At 42.9% G+C, this 12,033-nt stretch overlaps 1 protein-coding gene across 2 annotated transcripts in view; it reads right to left on the bottom strand.

Annotated features, from left to right (window-relative positions):
* SOX5 (SRY-box transcription factor 5) overlaps positions 1 to 12,033 on the bottom strand; it is a 282,377-nt gene that overhangs the window by 211,245 nt on the left and 59,099 nt on the right. For both annotated transcript variants that reach the window (XM_040345422.1, XM_040345423.1), the window contains one exon: positions 10,334 to 10,544. In XM_040345422.1, the coding sequence (XP_040201356.1) occupies positions 10,334 to 10,544 (211 nt within the window). The remainder of the gene's footprint in view (positions 1 to 10,333; positions 10,545 to 12,033) is intronic.

The raw sequence follows: 12,033 nt of genomic DNA, 5'->3' as shown, positions 1-12,033 counted from the left end.
TTGATTTGATTTGGATTTCTATCCTGTTCATTTACTCTCCATTTTGTCGATTGGTAAAAATAAGCTATTAATACGTCTATTTCCGAAAGCATTCTTAATTTACAGCATTTTTGCACACCTGCTCAAAACTTTTACACAGTACTGTACATATAGTTTTATATAGGTTTTTTAAAACACGTTCATGGAATGTATTGTTAAGCCCTGAAGATACATTGGCTTTTGTTGCAGAATAACATTTTATTAACTGTATTAACTAGTGTGGCACTCCCATCTTTTAAATTTTCTTTTTAGCAAACTCCCCATAGGGTCCAGCAGGATACCACAGTTGTTGGTGAGTAGCCTCCAAGACTGCATATCACATATAACGTTACAACAAATCACAAGGTAAAGCGCTCCTATACCACAGAAGAGACTATACAGCACTGCGGAATATGTCAGAGCTATATAAATGTGTAATAATAGTAGTTTGACTGTTAGGGGGAGGGGCACATTAGAGTGTAAGCTCCTGAGGTGCATAGACCAAGTTGACTTGCACAATACTCTGTACAGCACTATGGAATATATCAGAGCTACATGTATATGTATAATAATAAACAATAGTGTGCAAATGAGGGGGGGGGGGGGACATCATAGTGTCACCAGATTCATGGTCTGAACCCCTACAAGTCAGCTCTTAATTACAAAAACCCCAAACAAAGTTACAACAGTGAATCACTTCATTAAATAACTCTATTTTGTCTTCTCTCCCGTTTAATGCTTCAATAAATCTGGGAGGTTTAACTGTTCGCCGACCACACAGCAGACAATAGAAGCCAACTTGGCCTTTCCAGAGGGCCTTCCTTGTTAAGTGCAATTGTTTTGTGCTGTAGAAAATAAACGGCCGTGGGCAATGTGCGCCCGAGGTCTGTCACAGAGTATACAATGTCTAACTACCCAGAGCATTAATTATGTTATCGGAGGACAGGCAATTTAAACATGCACAAGCATTCTTCAGAACGGTTAAGGTTGCGTGGACGAGGCCCAGATCATTAAAACTTTGTGTTCACGATTTGTGTCCTCAGGGGCTGATTACGGTAAAGTTGTGTAAAGATTTTCTAGAGGATTACACCGTAAACTACACTGAACATAATCACAATTATACAAATTACATGCTGGATGGAATCTGCTGTCAGCGCAATTTATTTTACGCTTCGCACAGTCAGGTACATGCAGCACTTAACCGTCTCTACTGATCTCAGTGGAAGGAAGAGACAAGTTGGATGAATTTGGTTCCTTTTAAGAGGAGTTTCTCATTTTTTAGACTAAAGCAATGTGACAGGTTCACATATTAGTGATGATAATCTAGGGAGGAGGGGTTAAAGGGGCAGTCCACCTAAAAGTCATAATTTAATTATAGCTGGGGCATAACGGGTAAAGCCAGTCTCCACATATTACAAGTCTTTGGTACTTCAACAGAGATCTCCTGCCATTATTCCTGGCTCTGATGCTGCCCATCTGGGATTTTTGGGTGTTCTAGTCCACCTTTGTATGTTCCGGCTCCCCCTGTTGCCAACTCCACCATAAGCAAGAGTGGTCAGATGATCTGAGTCATAAAGGGAGAGGGCTGACTCCTCCAACATGACAGTTTTAAAATTTGTGGAATTCAACAGCCAATATCAGAAAAAAACGGTCTTTCTATTGGCTGTATGGGGTATAATAGCAGATGACCACGTATAGGGCATTGCCTGTCTATGGTAAAACAATAATAATTAAACTGAGCCAACTGCATCATCACAATGGTGGGGGTGCCATACCACCTATGGAGTGATGAAGACCACAATATCATCAATATCCAAAAGATCCAGCTATTACTTTCAGGCATTATGCCTCATTGACTGCATCAAAGGTTTCACTAGGACACTATGGGACCTTTTTGTGGAGTCACTGACAAAATGTGGCAGCAGTTATCAGAACCAAAAACGTGTCCCATTATGGTGCTGGGTTCACACTATTGCCGATTGGATGTGGGTTTTCCCTCGGACAGTTTTAGATTGTCTTATGCCTCGTACACACAACTGGTTTTCCTGTCGGGAAAACTGCCATGAGAGCTTTTGGCCGGGAATCCCGCCCGTGTGTATGCTCCATCACAGTTTTCCCGACAGGAAAACTGCTGAAAAAAAAAAAAATGAAAATTATCAATTTTTTCCCACCAGGATTCCTGGTGGTCTTATTCCTGGCAGTTTTCCTATGTTTTCCTGTTGGGAAAACCTCTTGCGTGTAAGGGAAAAAAAAACTTACCGAGCAGGTTCTCCCCTTGGGATTCCCGGCTGACTTTTTAACACCGGGAAACCCGTACGTGTGTGCTAGGCTCTAGAAGCCATCAAGAGCACTGTGTGCTTTCAGAATGGAACTGCTTCAAGACATATAAAAGTGAGCTGAGGCTTCTGCTCTGTGTGGAAAAGAATAAGGCTAATTATGGAACACCCATCTATTTGAAAGGTTTCCCAGTTATAGCGATTTAAGAGATCTAGGTTCTTACAAACATCAGTTCATGACTTGTTTCGGCAATACAAAGTACATTTATTAAAGACTCAACTAATTTGCCCAAAAACTAATTGACTAAACCATCTTTTTTTTCTGCAGTGAGAGGAAAACAACTGCCAAGCAATTAATTCATAAACCTTAAACCAGCCAAGGCTTTTTATAGCAATTTACTGCGCCCTGTGTTTAGCATGCATTAAACGATCGCCCTGGCCAATGACTTTAACAGTATTGATTATTGGAAGGGGAGTAAAATGGCTGACACTTGCTCCCTTTGAGAGTAAAGCATCGTTTGTTAATGGAATTAACTGGTGGAGTAGAGGAGGCCATGTGAGCTGTATTGTAATCTGTATTGTGCGTTTATGGCAAATGACATGCCAGGTGATTAAAAGGTGGCTGTCCAATGTATGATGAGCCAACAGATCCAATCATGGGATGTGTATATAAGTGAATTAAAAAGGATTCAAACATTTTTGAGACCAAGCTGAAGATTCAGATTGGACATAAAAATCTGTAATGGTGATATGACAGAGTGCGTAACAAGTGTGACAGTTCCACCACTTCTACCATCCCACCTCTGTCCACTTATGATTCCCCGCTGGCTCCAAGATAAAACTTGTTGGCTACGGAACTCTGTAGGAATGTATTCACCCTTGGAACTACATCTCAACCATCAGTTCACCGCCTATCCTTGCAGGCTGACAATAGAAGAACTATACATAGGACTCCAAGGACTGGAGTACAGTAACAAATAACTGTGGCTAAGTTTGTTGTTCCAAGTGACAGCAGAAATGATTCCTGGTTCTGCTTCCATCTTCTGGAGGGGATGAAGAACAAGGATGAGACCATGTAATGGAATGGCCACCTAATGCTAGTATAAACAATTACAATGCGGACAGAAGGAAGATTTCAAACAATGCACCCTGGGAAATACATGGACAAGTAGTATTTATGAAATAACCCTTCTTTCTGAAAAAAAAAATAAAATCAAAAAAGGATTTCACACACTGACTAGAACTACCTGCTATGAGGTCTAGCAGGACATAACAATACCATTCATGGGCTGCATTCTGGTTCAGCAAAGGCCGTGTGATGCTTTAAAAACCAAGTGGTTGGGTATTCACTTACAGGCCAGGCAAACAATAGGATTTACCCAGAAGTCTTTTCCCTTTACAAAAGAGTTATTTGTATTTTCCACACAAAGAAACTCAGGGCTTAAAAAACAATTTACAAAGAAGAAGGACCTTGCTAGTTTGAGGAAACCGGTGGACATTCTGTGGCTCAAAAAATTGAGATAAACAGCTATATCTGTCTGGAAAAAGAGACCTCTGCATACTAGCAGCCAATAAGGTCAGCCACAGATCGTACAAATCTCAGCTGGGTTAGCAGAGACCGGCTGAGATTTGAACCATATATGAGCAGGTAGATTGTACCAAAGTTGATAGACCGATCCAGCTGCTAGCAATAATCTCTGTGTATTCTCCCAGCCAGGACGTCTCCCCTGAAAAACTACACTGTTGCTATATATGTTGTTATCTATTGTGAAATTTCAAGGATTTATTATTGCAGACTTGTAAAGTTGCTGACAGTTCCACTTTAATAAAGAATAGTCCTACTGAATACAGAAAGAATATGTTGGTTAGGACAGATTCTATAAGGCTCCAAGCACATTGAAGCTAAAAAAAAAACAGCAGTAGCTTTGCAGGGAGCCTTTCAACGTTTTTTAGCGTTTTTGCAATAGCGTTTTTCAGTGTAGCTTTTTTTTTTTCAATGGATAAAAAAAAACGCAAAAAAACACTGGTGCCAGCGTTTTTGAGCGGTTTTCCGCGTTCTGCGTTTTTTTTTCGTTTTCCCTGCCGAAAAACAGCAATTTGAATGCAAATTTCGGGCGTTCAGAAAAAAAGCAATAAACTCCAAAGCTCAGGTGTGCATGGGCACATAGGCTAACAGAGTTCAGTTTATGGGCTTTAAAAAAAAAAAGCCAATAAACTACAGTTTATCAGCTTCAGCTTCAGTGTGCATGGAGCCTAATCCTAAAATCAGGGCTTCTACCGCAGGGCAAAAAGATAGAAAATTAGAGAAACACAAGATTGGAGGTGCACACAAAGCATGTGCGACTCCAAGATATTTACTCTGGAAAAAAAAAGGAAACAACAGCAGAAGCTATGTACCAGCCGGAAGGCTTAATTGCAGAAATCAAGGCGTTTGTAGAGATGTAAATGAATACCTCAGTAAGAGTGGGATGGCAAGGGAGAGAGAGGCGCTGCAAAGGACCCCTTTTAATGCCCATGTACAAACCCAAGTCTGCATCACCCACTGACCCCCTTTTTTGTTCCCCTCATTATTTGCCATTCTTTCAATTTTTTTCCCTCACTTTTAACTTATGTTTCACGGGTTTGTATTGAGATGAAAAAGAAGGAAAAAAAAAAAAAAACAGCATTTCCTCGACTTTGAAAGAGAAAGAAAAATATAAAAAGCCGAGCTATGAATATGGCTCTCTCATAATGAGCGAACAAAGGCTTAATGAAATTTTCACCGCAACCTGCTGTTCATTTTAATGGCCTCTCCAAGACAATGGAACAATAGGCAGAGGAGAGGAAAGTCTTGCATTGGACAGATTTTTTCTCTTCTTCTCACTCCCTCTTATTTTTCAAAGAGTAGCGCTGCTTTTGTTTGCGCATTTTCATAAAAGGCGAGATAATGCGCCAGCTCGAGATTCATTTTAATGTCTCATGGCGACCTTTGCTAATGGGGTCTCCTGAACAGACGTAAACTCAGGCTCAAATCGGAGGCTTTACATGTCGCTTTTGTTGTCCATCTTTCTCTAACAGGAGCAACCTCTTCGCTTGCACCGTCCTCAGGTGTGTTCATGCACGTGTTGGGGCCCCGCAACGCATCAGCGTTACATTTAGAGGCGGCTAAAGTAAAAAATATTGACGATGGGATAACCAGACAGTTGCTTGCAAAGAAAAACGCTATCCAGGACAGTTTTTAAGCTGGAAAGACTTTACCTGAAAATGAAATGAATAAGTTGTCTTGATTGCAATAGCGTAATCATCTTCACAAACTACGATTGGTATCCAAACGTAACTTTAATGAATACTGCAACCCTGGCTATTTTATTATTTATGGAGTACCTATGCCTCCAAAAGCTTGACACAGGCGGACAATTTAACATTTTAAAGCGTATCTATAGCCAGTATTTGTTTAGAACCCTGTCTAGTTTTAATTGCTTGGGGAAAATAAGTATCACTGTAGCCCTTGGATTGTCTTACAGTTATTGCGATCTAACAGTATTGTAGGGGAGTTTGTATAGGGTGGCTTGTTTCCAGGCTGACAGCTTCTACATATCAGTGTCTAACCTGGTTTGCAGTCCAAATCATTCCATCCAAGATTGCAGCTCCACACCACAAATTAATAGGTTAGATACAAATTGATTTAGGGGCGGATTGCCTCTATGCTTCGGCATATGTTTTTATTTATTTTCTTCGATTGATGTGAATGGAGGAATATGCAAGGTAAAAAAGGAAGGGTGCATTTATGGCCATTATTAGAAGCGAATGGATGCATGGCGGTATTCTAATGGTGGGCATACCAAATGATCAATATGAATGGAGGAATCTGTAAGGTTCATTTTTTTCCATACATAGGCTGCACGAAAAAATAAAATAAAAAGAAGAACATTACAATAAATGCCCAACAAAGACCAGCGACGTACTGGTATGTTTGAATGGTTATACCATAAAAATGCCTGCAGGTTTAGGCATCATTCTTTTCAGCCAGGTGGCTTTCATGTAAAAGCAATCCTAGCGGCTAATCAGTGGGAGGGAATGCAGTTTTTTTGTGGCTCTCATTTGTTTCTGAAAAATTAGGAAAGTAAGAGCCGGTTCACACTGGGGCGACCTGGGATCCGACTTGAAGTCGCCTCAAGTCATCCCAAGTCGCGCTGTCGAGAAAAACAATGGAAGTGAATGGGAGCGGTGTTAATACACACAACTCCAGTCGCTCCGACTTCAAAAGAAGTTCCTGTACTACTTCAATCCGACTTGTAGGCGATTTGATTTCAATGGAAGTCGCCTCCAAGTCTGATCACTGTCTTAACTGAAGCGACTTTCCAGGAAGATAACATACATTTCTCAGGCAAACCTCTCCCTCCCCCTCCCTCCCCTAGAGCTGATTGTTGTTTGATTGGCCACTGGAAAGTCTCCTGTCCTGGAGACGACTTCAAGTTGTGTTGTAAATCGCCCCAGATCGCCCTGTGGTTCATGTTCAAGTCGCGTCGGAGTCGCCTCTGGAAGTCGTGTCGCCCTAGTGTGAACCGACTCTAAAAGCAAATGTTTATTTTTTTTATTTTTTTTCATTTTTCAAAACTTTGTTACAAAAAGTGAGGTCTCAAATACCAACATGTCTCTCAGAAAATAGCTTGGGTGTCTACTTTCCAGAATGGGATCATGGGGGGGGGGGGGGTTGCGCGATCTTGTCATTTCATGGCCTACCTGTGATAGGTAGTGAGGACTGAAATCAAAAATTTACGCCCTTAGAAATCCTGAAGGCGGTGATTGGTTTTCGGGGTCCTGTATGCAGATAGACTGCCAAAGAGCCCCAAGCATGTGGTACCCCCATACTCCGGAGAAGAAACAGAATGTATTTTGGGGTGTAATTCCACATATAACCATGGCATGTGCGAGCAATATATCATTTGTCAACTTTGTAAAACATTATTTTTTTTTTTCATTTTTCAAATCACTTGTGACAAAAAAAAAAAAAAAAAGGACATAAATTTGTTTGGATACAGCATTACATGACCGCGCAATTACCAGTTAAAGCAGCGCAATGACAAATTATAAAAAAGTACTCTGGTCATTAATGCGCAGTTCCACCCAAAAATTGAACTTCCGCTTTAGAGATACCTCCCCCCTCCAGTGTCACATTTGCCACCTTTCAGGGGGGAGCAGATACATGTGTAATCCAGGTATTTGCTTCCACTTCCGGGCATAGATCGCCGCAGTATCCGCGACGATCTACACCATGTCCGGCCCCAATTCCCCCCCGCTGTCTTTGGGAAAACTCGTCGGTCCCAGAAGACAGCTGGGACCAGTGGGATCATGCAGAGTGACTCGCGCATGCGCAGTAGGGAACCAGGAAGTGAAGCCACAGGGATTTCCAGTCACTTTCAGTCCCAGTGATGGTGATGGTCATGGTGACCATGACAAAGATTGCATTGTGTGTGGCTTCCTTAGGATTGAAGACAGCTGCAGGGCAGAGGAGGGTTGTGGAAAAGACAAGCAGAATTGACAGCACCCCCTGTATAAACAGGTTACAGGTGAAGAATACATTATGGATTTATCCCTCAATATTTACAGTACACAACAGACAAAGGGAAGATAAAACAAACATCTTGAACTTCAGAACAATTGTGCGTGGCAAAACAGGATGGCCTCCATCGATGGCGGTCTCAGCTCACCCTCACCGCTAACAAGCTGTGTCCTACAGCAAATCTGTCCGTGCGCTCCGCACACCGGCCGCGTCTGCTCCCTACGCAAACAGAAACATAATCCCCCATCTTCTCTGCTTTTTGTTGTGGAGGACAATGCAGCGGGACGCAAACAACGCAAAGTGCCAAACTATTGCAACAGTGAGCTTTGTGTCATAACGAAAAGTACACAAAGTCATTGTAAACACTTTAATACGACCTCTGGCTCCCCACACAAAAGCTCCACAAAGAGGATTAAAATACAGCTATGGTAGGAATTTCCAACCCACTGTGGCCTGTCAATCAGCTGCAACAGGAAACGGGAAGACTTCGCTATCTGCAGATCTCGACTACAATTCACTGCACATCTCTCCTCTGTATTAATATAACATTGGATTTTTTTTTTTCAAATACTAGCAGTATGCAATACCTGACAGTGACTTGATATCAACTTCTTGCAGTCCCCTGTACAACAGAGCTCAGACTTGGCGGGGGGGGGGGGGAAATGGGGAGAAGGAGCCAATCAGTCGTGCTCATGTGCCAAGGAATGTGCTAACTGGAGGAGAGAGCAGAATGACAAAGATAAGCTCTTCAGTCTTCTGCTTCTCCTTTCACTGCCCAGTCCCAGGCTGGGGGGTGGGACAAGATCTATAAGTGAAAGTAAAACTGCAGCCAGCCGTGGTGCGTCCATAGTAAGTGCAGGAGCGCCGCCCCCTCTCTCCCCTGCGCTGTCACTCAAGTCTACAATACATAGAGATTCATGCATTGCATGAATCTCTATGTATTTTTGCCGGCAGCGCTGCCGCCCACTATTCAGATGGCCGGCCCCCTGGTGGATGCCGGCCATATGAATAACATTAGTTTGTTGGTTTTTGGAAGTGCCTATCACAGCCTGTTGGCTCTAAATCGGCTTCCAAATAGTTAACCAGGGGACGCAGGGGATGTGCGTTCTCTTGTTAACACTGACACTCGTCTCAGCCAATCAGGTTCACAGAGTCTGGTTACCGGTAACCTGATTGGCTGAAGCGACATCGAGAGCAGGATTCGGGAGAAGACATTGAGGGAACGCGGAGGGAGCATGGCTGACCCAAGAAAGTTAAGTGCTGGGGACGGGGGAAAGAAATCTGGCGGTTTTTGAGGGGGAAAACTGGCGGCAAGTGATGGGCACAGTGGCAATTGATGGGCACAGTGGCGACAATTGATGGGCACAGTGGCGACAATTGATGGCAAGCAATTGATGTTTTTTTTCCTTTCGTTTCTTTGCGCCCCCCCCAAAAAAAATGTTGAACACCAGCCGTCACTGATCTGCCATGTGAAATGTAGGTGTGAATGTGGCCCATTTCCCAATTTTATTCACGCAAACATTTATGCTGAAGCACAACCAAAGCCCCACCCCTGAGGATTTAATCAGAAACATTAACAAAGTTCTGCTCCTGAGGATTTATTATGAAAACACCAAAAAAGCTCCGCCCCTGAGGATTTATTTTAAACCAAAGCTCTGCCCCTTAGGGTTTTCTACCAACACATCTATGTAGAACCATATTTATAGCTGTGTAAACCACCCCTGATCTCAAGCATTTTACTTGGTGAGATCTTACGAAAATGTCTAAAGAAAACCAAGTGAGAAAAAGAAGGGCTGCCCTCGTTCTGAAAATTTTATTTGCCTGGCTTTCCCAGGATCCAATAATTGGACCTGAGAAATGTATGTAACCAAAAATGAGAAGTGGTGATCTATAAATTTGTAATTGGTGACTCAAAAAAGTAGTGAAGCCATGGGATCAGTATGACAGACAGGAAACCAACATTTTCGCAACATTTTCGCAAGAGTTCAGCCTATATAGTTCTCTCAGTGGATGCAATCATCCACTGAGGTGGATGATTGCATGACCATTAGCCATACAGTTTCAACGGTGCATCACAAATGGTTAATCAAAGGGGCCAACAGTCCCTGCTTTAGTTGGCCAATGACTAATCAGGTCTGCAGAATCAGGCACTCAAAACTGTGATGGTTGTTTTCCATCACAGCTGAGGATCCCATCTGGCACTTTAGGGATCACTCAAAACTTCTGAAGGGGTTTCTGTTTCAGGGGTCATCTCAATGTGTATGGTATCCCCAGAGAGGTGCCCTGCCCAGGAACCAGTTTGAGGGGTCATCTCAGAGTTAAGTTCAGCAATGGCAGCCTATGTCTGTGGTAGATGACAGGTTCTCTTTAAACATAAATATTTGGCTACTACACAGTAACTGAATCTGATGACATAGAATACAATCCTCATCTGCCTCAATATGACAGACACAGCGTAGAACATGAGTCTGAAGTAGTCCTCACACTCCAGTCTTACCTTCTGGCTCGCTTTTAATCATCTCCTCCATCTTCCTCTGTTTCAGCGTGTCCACAACGTCTGCTAAGCTACCTTTGCGCCTCTCAGGTGTTCCCAGGGAATTATTTGTCACAGACTCGCCACTTTGCCTTCCACCTTCATCGGCCTTCATAGGTGAGGTAGCTGAGATGTGTGGGGCAAACGAAGAGACAACCTTATTACCATCAATATCCTGTGGAATAAAAGAAGAGACGAACATTAGTCAGAGATCAGCCTAGGGCTCTGCGCCATCTCTTTATGTCACTCCGTGAATTCATTATTTACATTATTATAAAACCACAAGTTATCTATGTGTGTCAGAGATTATATATATATATATATATATATATATATATATATATATATATATATATATATATATATATATATATATATATATATATATATATATATATATATATATATATATATATATATATATATATATATAGCGCTCACCCCCGAAGGAGCTGCAGGGTTGATAAGTAGGAAGAACTTGTAGCATCAGGCCTTGGATATCAGAAGCATAGAGAGCAAGCCTGCTCTCAGCACAGATGATTCAAAACGTCGCCACCCTCACCAGGGTGGGTAAGTGCCCCCTGGACAGGCAATTAACTTGAACCTGGCAGCCAAAGGGTCACTTGCAATAATCAAACAGGCTTAGTAAATTTTCTCAGTATAGTCAAAGCGTAAGGATAACGAATCCTCCCAGCAAGTCCTATTCTGTAGGGTCACCTACTGACAGCAAAAAAAGGGTACCTGTCATGTGGCGTGGTGACCGAATAACCCGGTGGTTCGTCCAGGCCTCGCAGACAACCTCTGCACTCAGGTTCTCCCGAGCCAATCCCCCACCGTTCAGCTCCCAGCTTAGGATCTGGAACCCAGCAAGCCGCTGGGGTCCCTCTCTTCATCAAAAGAAGGCTCCGCAAGGTGCAAAGCTTCAGCAAAGCAGGCCATGAGGACAGGGCCCGTGGATGCCGCACCTGGATCCCGGGCCCCGCAGAGAACAACTGAAAAATGTCGGGTGCCACAGATATACCCCCCCGCCAGTACGCCCAAAGAGGGAAAAAAAAAACCCTGATTGGCTGCTGGGGAGAACGGCTCTGTCAAAACCCCTATAGTGCCAACTGTCGCCCAGGGGTGGCAACGCACCCCTGGACACACAGACTGACCCACGAGGCAGTTCCGAACTGGCAACAGCACAGACAAACAATTAGTGAATGGGAGCAACTGAAATCTCCCATTCCCCACTAACTTTAGCGTAACTCCCCACTAACTTTAAAGGGGGGGCGCTATATACACATATATATATATATATATATATATAAATAAACAAACAGCCATATCTAGAAGTAGTACAAGGGTTTTTGTGTTTATTTTTTTTAATTATAGTTCCGGTGGTAAAGAAACAAGCAGGGCAGTAGTGCTACAGTTTACGCTGACACCTCTAGGATCCGTTTCTCAGTCTGACATTTGCCCCTACAGGAAGAAAGCAAGTGGCCCTGTATGCGTTTTCCACTTATCCCCCTGCTACTCCCGTTAACTGAAAAGAGAATGCCCTGCACAAGCTCCAATTCACTGTAGAGTAAGGGCTTGTGCACACTGCGCTTAGAAAAAATGCTGCTTTTACAGGCATCAGACTTTTGTTACTGCCTGTAAAAGCACCTCTATGTTCACTTATG

Source organism: Rana temporaria, chromosome 3 (genome assembly GCF_905171775.1).
Source record: "Rana temporaria chromosome 3, aRanTem1.1, whole genome shotgun sequence".
Taxonomy (NCBI): Eukaryota; Metazoa; Chordata; class Amphibia; order Anura; family Ranidae; genus Rana; species Rana temporaria.
Note: the sequence above shows the minus strand (reverse complement) of the source record. Positions and strands in the feature narration are given on the sequence as shown.